General features: G+C 42.0%; 1 protein-coding gene and 1 long non-coding RNA gene across 2 annotated transcripts; both read left to right on the forward strand.

Moving 5' to 3' along the window:
- Positions 1–5,641: 5,641 nt before the first annotated feature.
- On the forward strand, positions 5,642–15,674 carry pgd (phosphogluconate dehydrogenase). The gene is made up of 13 exons (XM_029719426.1): positions 5,642–5,797; positions 6,482–6,557; positions 6,805–6,984; positions 7,365–7,430; positions 7,525–7,643; positions 7,894–7,963; positions 8,068–8,202; positions 8,477–8,666; positions 10,981–11,111; positions 12,749–12,882; positions 13,782–13,881; positions 14,494–14,616; positions 15,082–15,674. The coding sequence occupies exons 1-13, from the start codon at positions 5,790–5,792 to the stop codon at positions 15,199–15,201; spliced, it is 1,452 nt and encodes a 483-aa protein (XP_029575286.1). The 5' UTR covers positions 5,642–5,789; the 3' UTR covers positions 15,202–15,674.
- A 2,294-nt stretch (positions 15,675–17,968) lies between these two features.
- Positions 17,969–20,667, forward strand: LOC115166421 (uncharacterized). The gene is made up of 3 exons (XR_003870320.1): positions 17,969–18,048; positions 19,541–19,689; positions 20,369–20,667. It is a non-coding gene; the product is annotated as an uncharacterized LOC115166421 (long non-coding RNA).
- Positions 20,668–20,687: the final 20 nt, after the last annotated feature.

Genomic DNA, 20,687 nt, shown 5'->3' on the forward strand with positions numbered 1-20,687 from the left:
ACCGTAACAGGGTTGAAGAGTTCATCTTAAATCAGCCATAAATCCCCTCTTAACAGGGGAATGGAAGCTTCTTGTGTGCAACAGGAAGTAGCAGTTGAATGCAGCTTCATAAAATAAAATGACATTGCTCAAACATTTCTAGCCTGTCTATCTAGGGGTAACAGGGTTGAAGTGTTATGCTTGAACCACTCAGTTTCCCACCAGAAAAAGGCCAAAAAGAGTAAAACCACCTCACCTGCTTTTACAATATGATTTGACTTAGATGTTCAATGTTTCTTATGAAATATATATTTTTTAAAGGAATCGATTCACTATATTAAAACGATAGTTCAGTTCACTTAACAGGGTTGGCCTTAAAATGAGGGAAAGACTTAAATGAATCACTAATCACATGAAATGACTACAAATCAAAAGAAATGACTTTGTCAGAGCAACAAAACAATTATGGTGAAACTTGGAGAAATTGTTGGATTAAATGGTTTGAAATCTTCCAAGAAGTGACACAGGGTTGGAGGTACATGTCAAAATGCTGAATATTGGCACTTTAGCAAGTCTTTATTCTCAAAAATAATGTATATTTATTGAATTCTCCATGTGGTCTATATTAAAGGGCAATTCATTTAATATAACAGGCTTTTACAATTCAGTATTGGTACACAATTTCTACTTAATATTAAAAAGAACTATAATAAACAAAAAAATAAATGCCATGTGTAACGTGTTGGTCCCATGTTTCATGATCTGAAATAAAAGATCCCAGAAATGTTACATACGGACAAAAAGCTTTTCTTTTTTATTTTATTTACAAGTTTGTTTACATCCCTGTTAGCGAGCATTTCATGATCATTATACAGGTGATCATTATACAGGTGTACCTTGTGCTGGGGAGAATTAAAGGCCACACTAAAATGTGCCGTTTTGTCACACAACATAATGCCACAGATGTCTCAAGTTTTGAGGGAGCATACAATTAGCATGCTGACTGCAGGAATGTCCACCAGAGCTGTTGCCAGAGAATTGAATGTTAATTGCTCTACCACACGCCTCCTCCAACATTGTTTTAGAGAACCGGCCTCACAACCGCAGACCATGTGTATGGCGTCGTGTGGGCGAGCGGTTTGCTGATGTTGTGTTGTGAACAGAGTGCCCCATGGTGGCTGTGGGGTTCTGGTATGGGCAGGCATAAGTTACAGACAACGAACACAATTGCATTTTATCGATGGCAATTTGAATGTACAGAAATACCGTAACAAGAGTCTGAGGCCCATTGTGAGGCTCATTTTTTTAAGGTATCTTTGACCAACAGATACATACAGTTGAAGTCAGAACTTTACATATACCTAAACTCAGCTAAAAAATAAACGTCCTCTCACTGTCAACTGCGTTTATTTTTAGCAAACTTAACATGTGTAAATATTTGTATGAACAAAATAAGATTCAACAACAGACATAAACTGAACAAGTTCCACAGACATGTGACTAACAGAAATGGAATAATGTGTCCCTGAACAAAGGGGGAGGTCAAAATCAAAAGTAACAGTCAGTATCTGGTGTGGCCACCAGCTGCATTAAGTACTGCAGTGCATCTCTTCCTCATGGACTGCACCAGATTTCCCTGTTCTTGCTTTGAGATGTTACCCCACTCTTCCACCAAGGCACCTGCAAGTTCCCGGACATTTCTGGGGGGAATGGCCCTAGCCCTCACCCTCCAATCCAACAGGTCCTAGATGTGCCCAATGGGATTGAGATCCGGGCTCTTCGCTGGCCATGGCAGAACACTGACATTCCTGTCTTGCAGGAAATCACGCACAGAACGAGCAGTATGGCTGGTGGCATTGTCATGCTGGATGGTCATGTCAGGATGAGCCTGCAGGAAGGGTACCACATAAGGGAGGAGGATGTCTTCCCTGTAACGCACAGCATTGAAATTGCCTGCAATGACAACAACCTCAGTCCGATGATGCTGTGACACACCGCTCCAGACCATGATGGACCCTCCACCTCCAAATCGATCCCGCTCCAGAGTACAGGCCTTGGTGTAACGCTCATTCCTTCGACGATAAACACGAATCCGACCATCACCCCTGGTGAGACAAACCACGACTTGTCAGTGAAGAGCACTTTTGACTGTCCTGTCTGGTCCAGCGACGGTGGATTTGTGCCCATAGGCAACGTTGTTGCTGGTGATGTCCGGTGAGGACCTGCCTTACAACAGGCCTACAAGCCCTCAGTCCAGCGTAATGCGGACAGTTAGCACTGATGGAGGGATTGTGCATTCCTGGTGTAACTCGGGCAGTTGTTGTTGCCATCCTGTACCTGTCCCGCAGGTGTGATGTTCGGATGTACCGATCCTGTGCAGGTGTTGTTACACATGGTCTGCCACTGCGAGGACGATCAGCTGTCCGTCCTGTCTCCCTGTAGTGCTGTCTTAGGTGTCTCACAGTACGAACATTGCAATTTATTGCCCTTTATTGTCCTTGCAGCATGCCTAAGGCACGTTCACGCAGATGAGCAGGAACCCTGGGCATCTTTCTTTTGGTGTTTTTCAGAGTCAGTAGAAAGGCCTCTTTAGTGTCCTAAGTTTTCATAAGTGTGAACTTAATTGCCTCCCGTCTGTAAGCTGTTAGTGTCTTAACGATCGTTCCACAGGTGCATGTTCATTAACTGTTTATGGTTCATTGAACAAGCATGGGAAACAGTGTTTAAACCCTTTACAATGAAGATCTGTCGAGTTATTTGGATTTTTACAAATTATCTTTGAAAGACAGGGTCCTGAAAAAGGGAATTTTCTTTTTTTGGTGAGTTTATATTTAAACTCAGTTTTTCACAATTCCTGACATTTAATCCTAGTAAAAATTCCCTGTCTTAGGTCAGTTAGGGTCACCACTTTATTTTAAGACTGTGAAATGTCAGAATAATAGTAGAGAGAATGATTTATTTCAGCTTTTATTTCTTTCATCACATTCCCAGTGGGTCAGAAGTTTACATACACTCAATTAGTATTTGGTAGCATTGCCTTTAAATTGTTTAACTTGGGTCAAACGTTTCAGTTGCCTTCCACAAGCTTCCCACAATAAGTTGGGTGAATTTTGGCCCATTCCTCCTGACAGAGCTGGTGTAACTGAGTCAGGTTTGTAGGCCTCCTTGCTCGCACGCACTTTTTCAGTTCTGCCCACACATTTTCTTTGAGTGATGGCCACTCCAATACCTTGACTTCGTTGTCCGTAATCCATTTGGCCACAACTTTGGAAGTATGCTTGGGGTCATTGTCGATTTGGAAGACCCATTTGCAACCAAGCTTTAACTTCCTGACTGATGTCTTGAGATGCTGCTTCAATATATCCACATAATTGTCCCTCCTCATGATGCCATCTATTTTGTGAAGCGCATCAGTCCCTCCTACAGCAAAGCACCCCCACAACATGATGCTGCCACCCCCGTGCTTCACGGTTGGGATGGTGTTCTTCGGCTTGCAAGCCTCCCCCTTTTTCCTCCATACATAACGATGGTCATTATGGCCAAACAGTTCTATTTTCGTTTCATCAGACCAGAGGACATTTCTCCAAAAGGTACGATCTTTGTCCCCATGTGCAGTTGCAAACCATAGTCTGGCTTTTTTTACTGGCGGTTTTGGAGCAGTGGCTTCTTCCTTGCTGAGCGGCCTTTCAGGTTATGTTGATATAGGACTCATTTTACTGTGGATATAGATACTTTGTACCTGTTTCCTCCAGCATCTTCACAAGGTCCTTTGTGTTGTTCTGGGATTGATTTGCACTTTTCACACCAAAGTACGTTCATCTCTAGGAGACAGAACGCGTCTCCTTCCTGAGCGGTATGACGGCTGTGTGGTCCCATGGTGTTTATACTTGTGTACTATTGTTTGTACAGATGAACGTGGTACCTTCAGGCATATGGAAATTGCTCCCAAGGATGAACCAGACTTTTGGAGGTCTACAATTTTCTTTCTGAGGTCTTGGCTGATTACTTTTGATTTTCCCATGATGTCAAACAAAGAGGGACTGAGTTTGAAGGTAGGCATTGAAATACACCCACAGGTACACCTCCAATTGACTCAAATTATGTAAATTAGCCTATCAGAAGCTTCTAAAGCCATGACATCATTTTCTGTAATTTTCCAAGCTATTTAAAGGCAACTTAGTCACAGTCAGCTTAGCGTATGTAAACTTCTGACCCACTGGAACTGTGATACAGTGAATTATAAGTGAAATAATCTGTCTGTAAGCAATTTTTGGAAACTTAGTTGTGTCATGCACACAGTAGATGTTGTTACCAACTTGCCAAAACTATAGTTTGTTAACAAGAAATTTGTGGAGTGGTTGAAAAACAAGTTTTTATGACTCCAACCTAAGTGTATGTAAACTTCCGACTTCAACTGTGTCTGCATTCCCAGTCATGTGAAATCCATAAATTAGGGCCTAATGAATTTATTCCTATTGACTGATTTCCTCATATGAACTGTAACTCAGTCAAATCTTTTAAATTGTTACATGTTGCGTTTATATTTTTGTTCAGTCTATTTTCGTGGAATGAACCAGCCCCTACCACTCCCATTGTTTTGCTGTTATTCTAATTCTGGCTATGGGGGTTAGTCAATAAAGAAATCTAAGCCATATTGTAGGTCATTGTCTCTCAGGATCAAAATATGACAAACATTTTGTTGATAAAATTAAGTATATTTAAAATGTTACATGGTGTCCTGAAAATAGATTTATATATTGCTTTGAGTCTTGCTATATCCAGTAGTTTCAGTAGTAAGGTAATCCATGTATGTAAAATATGTTGGTAGTCTGAGGGTCTTTAAAAAAACGTTACACATTTTCTAACACAAAATGGTATTCAGAAAAATTATGACGAGACTATTGGATCACATACATTCTTATTTCATCGTTCTGAAGTTCTACATTTATATTACATTTCAGTCATTAAGAAGACACATTCAGAGCATATGGTAATAAAAAAAATAAAGCTCATGGTTATACAATCTTATGATGATCATGGAAGAGGAAAGTATTGTCCCCTCTTTGATTTGTTCAAATCAGTGAAACGATCTCAAATGAAGGTACAGTTGGGGACATTTCTTTCATGAATAAAGACTTTTTTGCCACCTATTTCCTGTTAACGTTTCCTCATATTCCTCAAGTTTCCCAGCTCTCCTGCTCTTTGTTAGAAAGAATGAGTTTCATATTCAATTTCTGACACCACATTGGCTACATCATGTGGTGGTAGTTCTGCATGATAAACTACAATAATAGTTGTGTACAGGTCCGGTAGTATCATTTTGACATGTCATGCTGAAAATATTGTCCTCAAAGGAGAGAAGTGAAGATTGGGTCAGGCAACAAATATAACTTTAATAGTAATGTATAACATTATTTGGAATTAAACTCAAAGTGCGTTTGGAAAAAGGTTGTTAGATTGTTTTTATATTTTTATTGGGGGTCAAACATTGTGGGGCCAAATGATTAGATTTCAATTTTGTCCAGCCGTGTTGAAATTTGTGGGAGTGTAACAAAGTTATAAGAGTGACAGGGGGTTTAAACCAATGAAATATCTGATATCTCTGCTCAGTTTTTCTCCACGAATGAGAACTCGAGAACGATATGGCTTGAGCTCTTTGACGTCATCTCACATAGGCGATCCTTTGGCTTGGGTGAATTTGAGGTTTCCTCTTCAAATTGAGAACGAGGAAGTACCGTGGAAATCTCAAGAAAATCCATTGGCTGTGTGTGTGTGTTACTTGAAGACGGATTATTTTCCTTACCAGAAACATGGCAGAGTGAGTATTGCACAGCAATGCATTATTGTCTCTGAGAACTGAATTCATATTCTTTCAAACAGCTGGCGATGGGTAAACCATCTATTTTTGCTAGCTCACTCCACTTATTTCATTCACTTTAGCTAGCAAGCTAGTTAGCTAACGTTAGCTATCCAATACCACCCAGCAGTGTAATATGGCTAGCTAACGTTGCATGCCTGGCATTAAAAGGGCAGTCTGACTTAATCTACTAACTAGCCTAGTTAGCCACCAAGCCACAGAAACCTCTCTGTTTAATAACTCTTTGATTTAGCGTTAGTAAACGTTGTTAGCTAAGTGATTTGACAATGCACGCGACACAACGACATAGGTCTAGTAAAATAACATTAAAATGTATCCTCAACCTTGAATAGTAAATGACATGGTAATCTTGTATAGTTAAGGGAATCCTGGCTATTTAGTTAACTCTTTCCTACATGATCATGTCAATCAACTTTGAAATTGTCTAGTCAATTTATATAGACATGGCTTTAAAATATGCTACCTAACGTTGTAGAATTGATTCAGAGTAGGCACTAACGTTACAATATTGGACAGGCTTGTTTTTCTTGCTTGAGAGGCACCCTCTTGTTTGTTCAGTCTCAATCCAGATGCCCTAACTAACAGATACCAGGACTCTTGACTAATATCATTTTCTTTCCACAGAGCAGATATTGCGTTGATTGGTTTGGCTGTCATGGGCCAAAACATCATCCTGAATATGAATGATCATGGCTTTGTGGTAAGTCTCATTGCAGTTTATACAGTTACATACCCCCTAAATAGTCTGCAACACAAGTGGTAGGCCTAAACATTTTACAGTACATTGTCTTTGCCTTGCCTAAACTGTCTTACATCTATCGTAGGGTTGCAAAATTCTGGTAACTTTCCCAAACTTCCCAGATTTCCCCAGGATTTCTGAAAAACCTGGGAATTTTATTAAAGTTACCAGAATTTTGCAACCCTAATCTAACCTGTTCTTTCCATAGGTCTGTGCATATAACCGCACTGTCTCCAAAGTGCATGATTTTCTGGCCAATGAGGCTAAAGGCACCAAGATAATAGGAGCTGAGTCCTTGGAGGACATGGTGGCCAAGCTGAAGAAGCCCAGGAGGATTGTGATGCTGGTCAAAGCCGGCCAGGCGGTGGATGACTTCATCGACAAGCTGGTCAGTGGCACAAACAGAAAAACAGGGTAGAAATTATGAGTCATGCTGTGGCTGTCAAATGTATCAAGGCTTTTTCAGTTCACCAAATCAGGTAATGGCTGGCTTGGATGCATTTGGGGTATTGAAATACCACAAAGAAAACATTTAGAACTAGTGAAATTTAGTCCCACGGTTTAAAATCTCCGGTAGCTTTCCCAAAACTTTCCCAAAATTAGGAGGGAAAAAGCAGGAAATCTGTAATCCTTCAAACAAGATTTCTGGAAAATTTCGGAAATGTACAAATTTGCAACCATACAGTCCCTAATGTGGCTCATTTGGTTGTGCATGGCACTTGCATTATAGTAGATTGCCCCCTTCTAACAGCCCATTTTCCTTCACAGGTCCCTCTTCTTGAGGCTGGGGACATTATCATTGATGGCGGCAATTCAGAATACAGAGACACAACAGTAAGTTTATCAGAAACACCCATTTCAAAGCTATGGTAGTGTCAGTGTCAAGAGTGTGGTCTCATGGTAGTGTCGACTGTGTGTGTGTGTCTAGCGGCGCTGTAAGAGTCTGAAGGAGAAGAACCTGTTGTTTGTCGGCAGTGGAGTCAGTGGAGGAGAAGAGGGGGCTCGCTACGGACCCTCACTGATGCCAGGGGGACACAAAGAGGCCTGGTGAGTTTTTGGGACTCTACCCTTCCCTCTGCTATGGAGGGGTTGGGATTGATGGTTGATTATGACTGTGTCCCAAATAGCACCAGAGTACACAGACTATAATGAGGAGGAGGAGTAGTGATCGTCTGTGAGAAAATTGTCTTAATCATACTGTATTTTTAAGCTTTCCCATATTGTTCAGTGTGTCCACAATCAATGATTTAATTATCATTATGAACTGTTAAAATGTGATATTTTTTTACTCCTATAGGCCACACATTAAAGAGATTTTCCAAAGCATCGCTGCCAAGGTGGGAACAGGAGAGCCGTGCTGTGACTGGGTGAGCAGAATTTATTTTTGATGTCCACGGGATTTGGCACAAAATTGCACAACTTTCCCTCTTCCCTGGCTCTACATACCATTTGAAATGTGCTGTTTTGACAGGTTGGTGACGAGGGTGCAGGCCACTTTGTGAAGATGGTCCATAATGGTATTGAGTATGGGGACATGCAACTGATCTGCGAGGCGTACCACCTCATGAAGGATGTCCTGGGTATGGACCACGACGAGATGGCACAGGTGAGCCATTCAAAATGAATCAAAGTTTATTTAAATTATGAACCATTCCAGACACCCCTGATGACTTTCCGCTTTTGACTCCACCACCAGTCATGTAATAGATATGTCTTTTAGAAAAGAGACTAAATGTCCGTAACTTGAATAGCATAAACCTCGCCATGAAATAGTCTCCATAGTAGCTAACTACAACAGCTGTTGATACTGTGATGTCATGACGTATTTTAGTTAATTATTGTATTTGTCAGGTTCACTTCTGCTCTTGGGTCTCCCTTAGGCTTTCGAAGACTGGAACAAGACGGAGTTGGACTCCTTCCTTATCGAGATCACAGCTGGCATCCTCAAGTTCAGAGACACCGACGGCACTCACCTGCTGCCTAAGATCCGGGACGCCGCCGGGCAGAAAGGCACAGGGAAGTGGACGGCTATTTCGGCTCTCGAGTACGGCACACCAGTCACCCTGATCGGTAAGAGACGGACAATAGTCATGACGTCTCCATTTGGAGATTAATCGTTTCTCTATGACGTTTCTCTCTGAGGCTAAAAGTTTAGATTGCCACCAATTTTGACTGACATTTTGAGTCAAATCAAACTTGTTTTGTGTAGTCTACAACTTGTCAGCAAAGTGGTTATTTTCTATTTTGGACCCGGTTTATTTTCAGTTGTACCACTCTTTATTAACAGCCTGGCCAAGAGACTTGTATCCCAGCCATGTTGGCGTAGTCATGATACAGGGTTGTGTTCATTAGTGCACACCGGGCAATAGGGCAATGGAAAACGAAAACAAGCATTTCTTATTCAATAAGTTCAGATACTATCCCGTTTCACTCTGTTTCAGAACATTGGCTTCCATTTTGTGCATACTGAAGAATTTTTATTTATTGAACCGTTATTTAACTAGGCAAGTCAGTTAAGAACAAATTCTTATTTACAATGACGGCCTACCCCGGCAAATCCAGACGACGCTGGTCCAACTGTGCGCCGCCCTATGGGACTCCCAATCACAGCCGGATGTGATACTGCCTGGATTCTAACCAGGGACTGTAGTGACGCCTCTTGCAGTGATACCCAGCCCGCAAACTACTTAGTACTCTAGTAGTGGTTTAAGAGCTGCTAATGTTTAGCCACATTAACTGACCCCAGCAGTAGTGGCTGAGTCTTTGTTCAGCTGAATGTGATCAATGAAGTGTCTGCTGCCTCCCTTAGAAGATTGGAGGCTTTTCTAGTCACACCACCTCATCTCAAGTGACATAAGGGTGATTTTCTATACTCTGAGTCTGCTGCTGCTGCGATGGGCAGCGTCTCCTAAAGGTAGCATCAGGTGGTGTGGTTATTCCAGGACAAAGCTGCCTCCAGCTAAAGACTAAAGTAGTGGAGAGACACGTCTCCTAAGTGATATGATCAAACTGGTTTACACTTGAGTTGACAACCATGTCATAGGCCTGTTATTCAGTCTTACTCACCATTTGAAAATGGAACCACAAGATTTGCTATAGAAAGGGCTACTTTTTTCTGCAACAGAAAAGGAAGACTTTATACAATTTTTGCTGGGTGTTATTGGTATTTAATGTTGTCCCTGTATCATCAGTACTGGGAGGTCCTGTGTGAATGATAGCGGAGAGAACAAAAGGGCTCATTGTGAAAGCGGAGAGCTGGTGTCGGTGGCCAGGGAGAGAGTGGACACGCCGTACAGGCAGGCTTGGGGGGTGGATTTCAGCTCTCAATAGGGTTGCGTTCAATGCGGAGTCGGGCGCTTCGTTTAGCCTTACTCATTGTGACATCTTTTTCTCTTCTCTTCCCCCTCTCGCCATTGCATTGCATCACTGTGGCAATATTTAGCAAGTCATGCTTACCCAACCTATTTTTTCATCATGTGGTGGGAAGTTGTTCCTTTTTTTTAATGTGGCAAGCCCTGCTTTTACAATAGAGCGCTGGCTACTAACGCTGAGTCATAGGGTACCTTTGTGTTGTGGGCGGCATTGTGTTAACTTTGTCGGCTAGGAACTGTGCCAGCTGTAGGCTTGTCATTATGTTTGGTATTAGTATTAAACTTGATGATTAAGGTATAAACGGGATGCCTATTTGATCAAAGATATAGAAGGGCAGAATTTTTGGGGGGAAATATTGGAGTTGTCTGTCAGTGTCTAGCTTATAGAGTGTAGAATACAATCCCTTAATGTCTAATTCATGAAGGAAGGAGAAACCCGCACTCACCTTTTCCTTCCTGCCTTTTGAACCTGCTACCCGAGGACCTTTTGTCACGACAAACATTTGAGCTGAGCATGCCAATTTCAGCTAGGCTATCAATTATCTTTGACAGATCACAGCTGTTTACTGGGTCATTCCTTACGGAACTAGAACAAAAAAAATACCAGGATTTGGGAGATTTTCATGAAATGTAATCCATAGTAGGGTCCTTTACATTTCATGAAAATCCCCCAAATCTTGTTATTTTCTTTGTTGTAGTTTTGTGAGGAATCGCCATACGAGGACTCGTAGGGTGATTGCATTTAATAGAAATCAAAAGGGAGAACATGTTTTGAGGTAGACCTTGACCTTCTACTTGATCTTGTCCAATTTCCTATTGAAAGCATTTTCCCCATTTTGTGCCCAATGACCGCGACCCGGTTTGTGACCAAATAATGTGTTGCTCTGTATCGCTGGCTCGCTCTGCCTCTCGCTCGCTCTCTCTGCCTCTCGCTCGCTCTCATGCCTCTTTCTCTCATTCCTCTCATGCTCTGCCTCATCCCTCTCTCTCTCTCATCCTCCTCCCTCTCACAGGCGAGGCTGTCTTTGCCAGATGTCTGTCGGCCCTGAAGGACGAGAGAGTGGAGGCCAGCAGGAGCCTGGCCGGGCCCCAGGGAGCCAAGTTCAACGGGGACAAGGCCTCGTTCCTTGAGGACATCAGAAAGGTAGCCAGGCTACAGATGTCTGGGTTTCTGGGGCAATGCTGTAAAAACAAGAGTTCATCCACATATCACTATTAAAGCGCTTGTCATGTTTTCTCACCAATAGCTGAGGAAAATCACGTTTTATTTGTAATCAGCCAAACAGAATATTTTGAACATGTTGACTCATGCTCCCGAGTGGTGCAGCGGTTTAAGAGCTCAGGGCAAGAGGCATCACTACAGTCCCTGGTTTGAATCCAGGCTGTATTCCATCCGGCCGTGATTGGGAGTTCCATAGGTCGGCGCACAATTGGCCCAGCGTTGGCCGGGGTAGGCAAAACAAAAAATGCTATAGCTAATTGGTGGACTCCGGCTTCCTCAGTTATAGACTGTTTCCAAATAATTTATTTCATATTGTTTTCTGAAAACTTGAGTCAAATCTCTCGAAAAAAGAACTGGGACAGGTAGCGGTTGAATGATTGCCACTTTATGAAAAAAAAATGTTGCCACTTTTTTTGAAGTACTATCTTTTACATCAAGCGGTAGTAAAAAAATAAAGTGGAGAGGGAAAAATCCCATGAAGTAGCAATATTTTGAGAATATTTTTTTCTTTTGGGAATGAAGTTGCAGTTATATTTCAAGATGAATGTAGGGATTTGGTTAAGTGCAAGTCTCCCTGGCTTCCTGTTGCTGTACACTCCACTGTTGAATGCCTGAGTGAGATGACCTGGGGAAACTAGACTTTAGAATTGGCTTAAATTAGAAGGAAATCTTTACTCTCTTAGCACATAATAACCATTTTATTATAAGTATTAGAACCTGGAAAAGGTTGTGCCAAAGATGATTTTCAGAAGGAACCGTGGTTACAAACAGACAGGCATATTGTGTGTGGGTGGTTAAAAAGTAGGGGCAAAACAAACAAATGGCCATCAATCTAATGATCTAATACACTCGTTCAAACAGGCGTCACTGAACACTCACGCTTATCAATTTAATGATCTAATAACTCGCGCACACCAAGTTTTCCCCAGACCATTTCAGACTATAGACAAACACTCTTCTAATGTCCATGGTGCGTTATGAGCACAAAAAAATTATCTTGTTAATGTATGAGAAGAGACCTGGGGTTGAGTCCCTGTCTGTCTGCTCTCCGAATTCGCTACAACATTCTGCTGCGTAGCCTAGGCCAACACCTTGCAGTAAATCTGTGCATAATGGCAACTATTAACGAACGTATCAATGGAGCTTTACTTATAGTAGTATTTCCCCTTATGGCAACTATCAATCTGATTATAGGCTCGTAGGCTTCTTGAGTACACCCAATTCGAAAGTCTAGTTTCAGCAGGTCATCTAACTGCAGGCATTTCAACAGTGGCGTCCACAGCAACAGGGAGACCTGCAAATCCCCTACTTTAATCTTGAAATATAACTGACTTTATTCTCAATTTTGACTTTGTTCTCTAAATATTGCCACTTTGTTAAGTGCTATTGTGCAAAAAAAAAATATATATATATATATATGATCAAGTACCACCACTTGTCAAGTAAAATTCTTATTTTTTTTTAACTCTTCTGTAAATGAATCATGGATATGGGAACAGAATTTCTCTGCTAATTATCAGTTACTTTAAGCAAATGGTTTTGTCTTGTGTCCTGTTCAGGCCCTCTATGCCTCCAAGATCATCTCGTATGCCCAGGGCTTCATGCTGCTCAGACAGGCGGCCAAAGAGTTTGGTTGGTCCCTAAACTATGGCGCCATTGCCCTGATGTGGAGAGGAGGCTGCATCATCCGAAGGTAAGACCTCACACACCATCATCATTAAAAGGCTGTCAGAGCTCCATTTACGAACGTGTGGCCACAGTGTGAAGCCATTTGTTTTATTCTTGCTGCCACAGAGTGTTGTAAGGCAGGGTTGACGATGCCACAGGGAATGTGAGATAAGATTTCCTGGAAAATCGGAGTGGGACAAGAATGAGGAAATGTCTCTCCTAATCAGGGTTGCAGTCAGTAAAAAAATAAAAGTTTGAAATTAATATCTTCTCATTTTTAGTGTATTGAGAAGTCATTTAATCATGGATGCCCTTTTGTAAATGATTGAATTGGAATGTCAGTTTACATCCTGAATTGACTCAATTTGATATCACCCTAACTCTGGTGTGAAGTCATATTTGTTGTATTCTTGCTGCCACAGAGTATTGTAATGCAGCCAGCTGGTGAGTCAACCACAAGGAAGAAGAGAAGGCTTCCTGGAGAATCGGAGCCATATAAGAATGAGGAAATGTTGGTTTTAATGTGCAATGTGGGAAAGGTGTTGCATAAACCTTGAGCAAACAGAAACCATTCATCATAACTTCTCTCAGCCCTGTGCCAAACTACATCCGTCATTACTTTTCAAAGTGCAATGCGTTTTAACTGAGAATATGGTCTTGGTCAGTAGGGCGGAGCCGTCTAAAGTAGATCGGTCCTTACCTGAGTGTTCTACAGAGCGAGTAACACTCCCGTCTGAAATGGTTTTATCCTTTTTCAGGGATAATAAAACAGTGACCCTGGGTCATATTCATTAGGGCACACTGTAGCAAAATGTTTGGCACCAGGAAATGAAAATAAACGGTCTTGTAGTCCCTCCCTATTTCAGTCTGTTTTGTTTGGTGAGTAATGATGCGAGTATCTCTCTCACCGTCTCTTTTGTCCAGTGTTTTCCTGGGGAAGATCAAAGAGGCTTTTGACAGGGATGCTGAGCTGCAGAATCTGCTGTTGGATACCTTCTTCAGTAATGCCGTACAGGATTGCCAGGTACAGTTAAGGAGAGTAGGGTTAATCTGCCCTGAAATACTTATCTTGGGTAATTTTTTACCTTTTTCCCCCAATAATGGTTAAGTTTAGGATTGTGGGAAGGGAAGCTGATCCTCAATCTGCACCTAGGGGAGTAGGAAGTGATGAAAGCCCACCCCTTTGTGGTCACGTTAGCAACACATGGCTGTTTCCTCTTTGAAATAGAAGTTACCACCCCACTGCTATATTGATACATACCATTTCCCAGCCCACAAAAGGAGAATATGATGGGGCTGTTAGTTATTGGTGGAAATGTGGTTTTGGAATATAGATGATACGCATGTCATGGGCTTCTTATTCATACTGCAATCTAATCGCAGTGTTGTACATGGTAGGGCCCAAGACAGGGCAACATTTACAAAGTTATACTGTATTTGGTCTCTGCGTTAAATAAACCTCTTGTAGCTATCTAATTATGCGATTATAAGTGTTCATGTCATATTGCTTTGCAATGATCTTGTCTAATAAACTTGAAATAACTGTATTCACCCTGATGTTCCCAAATCCCAGAGGGTTAGCGATTATTCTGTGTGCTTTTGTTCATGCGTGTGCTTGTCTTTGTCATGGCTGTAGGACTCGTGGCGCCGGACGGTCAGCATTGGAGTGCAGCAGGGGATCCCTATGCCTTGTTTCACCACCGCCTTGTCCTTCTACGACGGCTACAGACACGACATGCTCCCGGCTAACCTCCTCCAGGTAACAACACATTGGATGCCACGGTGGAAGCGTCTCCTCTTACCATGCTTAAGGAGCAACTCAGTGACACAACACACCACTCTCTTCAGGGCACAAAGCTCCCCCTACAAGAACATATGTCAAAGTGAAGGAGATTAAAACGGTCTTGTCACGTGTGGATGTTAGCTAAGGGTAGTGTTTGTTTAGATGCAGGGGGAGGCTGGTGGACTTTAAGACCCTAAGACGATGATGTTACTACCATATTTAAATGGATACTGCAGCCTTTAGGCCCAGCTAGCAAGGAAACGTTTTACAAAGTTGTGAAAATGTTGCAGAACATTACAAAAATGTTATGTGCCAGCCGGGCTGTTCTGGTGTCCACTCTTCTGCGAGAGCGTCTTGCGTCGCTTTATTGGCAAAAATATAGAAGGTATAAAACAACATTTTACTGAGGCAACTCTTAACCCTGTGTTTTTGTCACTTTAGGCCCAGAGGGACTACTTTGGAGCGCACACGTATGAACTGCTGTCAAACCCTGGCAAGTACATCCACACCAACTGGACAGGCCACGGTGGCAATGTTTCCTCTTCCTCTTACAACGCTTAAGGAGCAATGCTGTCTCAGACAGACGCAGACGGGCAGAGGCAGAAGGCCAGAAGAGACGAGGGGCATTTTCTAGCTCAAGAAGATTTATGTTAGATGTTACTTCTCTAAAACCAAGCATCAATATTTAAAGACCCCTTCCTTCAATCAGACATATTGTATCTTAAGATTCTTAAAAGGGGTTCTGATGTACTATTAGTTTTATTTATGATGAAGTGTGAAAAGTAATCATTGTATGTGAACACTTCCACTGTGAGGTTGGTAGTGCAGTGCTTAGTACTGTAGGGCCCATTGCTACAGACAGACACAACAAAGAGGGAAGTCACAAGGGTTTCGCCCCCAAAGCTTACACCACAAGCTGTCGGCTAGTTTCTCCAATCATGTTCGACCCAGAGTTCACACAGGTAACACTGGATTAAGGTTAACCATTGCACTGTACTGTATTAGGCTAAATAAAGATTTAAATCCCTTTGTAATTAGCTTTTGTGGTCCTTACACTCCAGCCTCGAGCGGGAAACAGGATTCAGGTTTTGCTCTGTTTATAACCACCCAGGGTTACATTGGGCAGAACGAGACGTCAACTGCGGCAATGGCCCATGGTACAGTAATAAACTTTGATAAAATGACCCTGATAAGTCAGTGAGAGCATCTCTCTTTCATGAAATCCATTGAAGCCTTTGCTTACCAAATTATCACAATTCAAACCAATTGAACGTTTAGTGATCTTTTGTTAAGTTGTAGGCTGTGCAATTTCCAGTAGGTGGCCCTAAGACACTTGTCCCTGTGGCTCCTGGATATCAATCATGAAAACACCGATTGACCATAGACTCATATAGTCTGAAATGTGGCTTGGAAATTATTTAGTGGTTTTATTCAAGTCCATCTTGTCAGTGCAGGTTTGTTCTTACTTTGAGAAGGTGTTGAAGGGTTTTGGATTCTAAGGTTATTGAACTTTTTCAAATGATTGATAATGCATCTAATTTGTGTACAACTTCACAGTATGGAACACTTGAGCGGAAAAAGCTAAATCACATTTGTGGAGAGAGCGGAGTTGGTGTCTCGCCTATTGGCGAAGGCAATATAGTTCACCTGTTGTTCAGATCTCAATTCACTCTGCTCAGATCTTCTCACTGTCTTTGGCTTATAAGTGAGAAACGCTACATCTCAAGCAGGCACACAGTTTGTTCTTCCTTTAGTATCAGCTGTAGCACTCACCTGTTGAAATCCATAGGGCAATTCAAAGCTCATTTGCCAGTGCACCAGATGCACCTGTAGCTTTGGTCTTTGAGGCCATTGTTTTAGGCTTTAATTACCCCTCATTCAGCTTCTCTCTAGCCATCCACCGTCACTTACTTTGGGCAGTTAGGTTCTTCCAAGAATACCTTCATTGGCCCCCATTTTAGCAATTGGTTCCTGCTTAACACTGGCACTGGCCATATCTGCCATGTTTCTTTCAACTATCTAATCCTTTCAGATCAAGGTAGAGGGGTTTGGAGAAGTGCATAGGAAATGTAGCCTGGTCCACCAAAATGTAAGATCAGGATGGTTGAACGAGGCTATAAGAAAGGAGTCCACTTTCGAGTATTGACATTCAGTATGGAAGATGTACTGTCATTGTCAATCCTTCTGATGGTTAAAGGAGTCTTTATCTCTGTAGGCTTGCTGTAAATACATTTTGGTGTTCCTGTTTAGTTAACTTGAATCTTTTACTTCTTACATGACAAACAAGGTGACACAGCGTTTTTGCTATGTAGGCCTACAGATGACAATTATCATAAGAAGATACCCTCCTGGCTCTTCCGTTATCAAAGTTAGGATCGTCATCACCACTCAACCCATTTAGCATAGCTTTGCTATTTGGATTCAGCATTCAGACTTTGTTAATGATACTCTTCTCCTTTTTTGAATAAATATTTGTCTGGTTTGATCCTTTGTTTATGCCCACGGCCTAATTAATCCATCGGAAAAAGGAACATCTCGACAATTAGGGGCTTGCCGAGGAGAGAATAGTGTTCTAAATTACTGTTAATGAACCGCGGAGGTTGTATTAAAACGTGGGAGGCTGTTATAGCTCTTTGATGGCAGCGCAGGTGGGTGATGGTGTGGAGTCATCCTTCAGACAGTGAGTCCCAGATGGCACCCTATTGAGCACATTACGTTTGACCAGGGCCCAGATCAAAGTAGTGCACTGTAAGGAATAGGGTGCCGTTTGGAATGTAACCTGTTCAATAATGCATTATACAGTTGTGTTGAGGAAGACACGAGAAGAACCCATATTCCCAAAAACTTGAATAAAATTGGGTCCTGCAGCATACTACCTTCTTGTGGTTTTTATATTACACATATTGTTGGGGAATGTATAGGCCTGCAATTCCTTCCAATCTGAGAAAGAGGAATGGGTGAAAGCTATATAGGGTTCAGGCAAGGATGAATTCAGATCAGCGTTAACCCTTGTTAGCCACATGCATAGCTTTTCATTGCTTTTGTTGGTCAAATTGGTGAGCAGCTGCTCTTGTGGTCATTGTCACGAAACCACAACCGTCCTATCCCACCCGCGTTAGAAGTTCAGAATGAAAAAGAGTAGGCTATATATAAATAATGACACTCGTTTAAAACCAATAAACGAAAACAAATAGGTATTCATATCTGCCTAATCGACATGCCAGTGTTCGAACTTGTAACGCGGCTGCATGGGATTTTTACTGATGCGTCTTGGTGCATCCAATGGCAATGTCCGTGATAGGTAACGCCAGGAGCCACTTGTGGATGTGACAGCTCTAACTCAGTTAATAGGGCTGTGTGCAATCCATAGCGCTGAAGACCCCGCTACAGCGCAATTGAAATGTAAAGGTAATTTCCAATTGAGCCGACATATGCAGCGCTTACCAATGAATGCCGTAGGCCTAGATTCAATCAGATCAACATTAACCTGCAGCAAACGCCAATTCCATAGCATATCATTGTTTTTCGTTACGGTGATGTCGGAGGTGCAACTGGACCTATCATATCGTTGAGCAGCTGTTCCACATTGCAGAAGTTTAGCGTTACAGCGAGATTACATTTTTTAAAGCGAATGTTCCTGCATTATCGGAGACCACATTCACCGTAAACACTGTATATGTCGGCTCAATTGGAAATTACCTTTACAAAATGAAACATTGGTTTCCTTACCCTCTAAATCAATAGACAAACTATGACATAAATTAATGCTTTGGTTTAGTTTCCTTGGCACTGTTTCCACATGCTTTTATTTTATTTAATCTTTATTTTACCAGGTAAATTGACTGAGAACACATTCTCATTTACAGCAACGACCTGGGGAATAGTTACAGGGAAGAGGAGGATGAGTGAGCCAATTGTAAACTGGGGATGATTAGGTGAATGTGATGGTATGAGTGCAAGATTGGGAATTTAGCCAGGACACCGGGGTTACTCTTACCGGCCATGATTGGGAGTCCCATAGGGCGGCGCGGACGTCAGTGTAAATACGAATTTGTTCTTAACTGACTTGCCTAGTTAAATAAAGAATGACAATACGTGCCATGGGATCTTAGGTGAGCACAGAGAGTAAGGACACATGTTTAACATCCCATCTGAAAGACAACACCCTACACAGGGCAATGTCCCCAATCACTGCCCTGGGATATTTTTGTATTTTTTTTTTTTAGACCAGAGGAAAGGGTGTACCAAAACCACTTCCAGTAGCATCTGGTCTCCCATCCAGGACCAACCCTGCTTAGCTTCAAAAGCAAGCCAGCAGTGGGATGCAGGGTGGTATGCTGTTGGCTTACCACCCTAATGTTTTAGCATTTGTGGCACAAATCCCATTCAAGTCATGGGGCCAATGATTTGGACATGGTGTGCAAAACATGCAAATATCTGTCCCATGACTCGAATGGGATTTGTGCCACAAATGCTAAAACGTTAGCATGTGGAAACGGTGCCAGGGGAAACTAAACCAAACCATGGATTGCTTTTGTGATACAGATTGAATAGAGCCCTTAGTTTTGAGATCCTTTCCTAACTTTCGTCAGACTTTTGTTATTTTGTCCTTACCATTTATTTTTACAATTATGAACATATGCCAAATTGATACTTCATCAGTACATAATTACTTAGAGGAGATGTTACAAATTGTGGGGGAGGGAGGCTTTTAAAGGAAATTACATCCACTTAATTGTGATGTCTAATTCAGAGAGCATACTGTATTGACATGTTTTTTTTTAAATCTACTTCAGTGTATTAATAGGAAATGGGCTCATTTTGCTAATTACTCATGTCTATTGCGTCAAACACCCGTGTGTGTGTGTGTGTGTGTGTGTGTGTGGTCTATAAAAATAAGGCTTGTGCCACGAGACCTGCAGCAGCTTCAAAAAAGTGATGATCATGAGGGTGCTGGTGAGTTTAGTACCCTTCGTCCTCATGGTGTGGAGTGGACAAGAGACAACGGCACTTCCCATAGAGGATAACCTAGGATTGCTGCGCAATCAGGTGAGTTGATAATATTCACTCCTTATTAAACTCAATAGCGTGTTTAAAGGTTTGGTATGAAAATGTTAGTTTCTACATATGTCAATTTAGACCTTTGGGGACAGCTCATAGTTTTGTGGTAAAGTTCTAAAGTTGAGCTTTGACACCACACTTGATGCTGCATGTTTGTTGTGTTGTAATATCAAGCATGAGCCATGAATTGCAACCACAAATGCCGATATTCAGATTAACTCCAGATAGTGGTTTTCTGGATACACGATTAAAGTCGGTTTGATTCGCAGGTCAACGTGTCCTGGCTGGCAGTAGTTGACACGTGATTTAGGCCTCTATTCAATCTGTAACGCTGAAGCATTAGATTCGACGATAGAAATATAAAGGTCATTTCAGATTGAGACAACATATTCCGCGTTTACGGTGAATACAGTCTCCGCTAAAGTGGAAACATTGCCGTTAAATTCTAATCACGCTGTAAAGCTAAAGTCCCGCGATGTGGATTGAATAGAGCCCTTAGAAACCGTTCTGACAGCAAACCTGGCTGAGAGGAAGTCATCCATTGGATGCAACCTAACAAGGACTTAATCAAGTGTCAACTCCCTCCATCCAGGATCATGTTGTGCAAATCATATTCACCTATATAATTGATTTAATAATACATGGCAAAAATGTATGTTTGGTCCAGGAGTTGACTGTGGAGCAGAGGGACCTGTTGAAGATGTTGTCGGGGCTGAATGGGCTGACGCCAGAGTATATGTATCCTGATCAACAGCTCCACAGAGAGCTGCAGGACAGATCTCTCAGAGCTCAAGTTCCTGCCAGAGTGAGATCCCCCTGTAAGAAGTTCTTTTGGAAGACCTTCTCATCCTGCTAGTGAAGGCACTGGCAGACAGCTGCTGACAGTCACAGTCCACACCCTGGCCTCTTAGCCGCATTGCATGAGCGATACTCAATGACTATGAATAAACTGCAACTAAAGAAAAACGAATTATGATTGATGACTG

The sequence above is a fragment of the Salmo trutta genome, chromosome 28, assembly GCF_901001165.1.
Source record: "Salmo trutta chromosome 28, fSalTru1.1, whole genome shotgun sequence".
Classification (NCBI taxonomy): Eukaryota; Metazoa; Chordata; class Actinopteri; order Salmoniformes; family Salmonidae; genus Salmo; species Salmo trutta.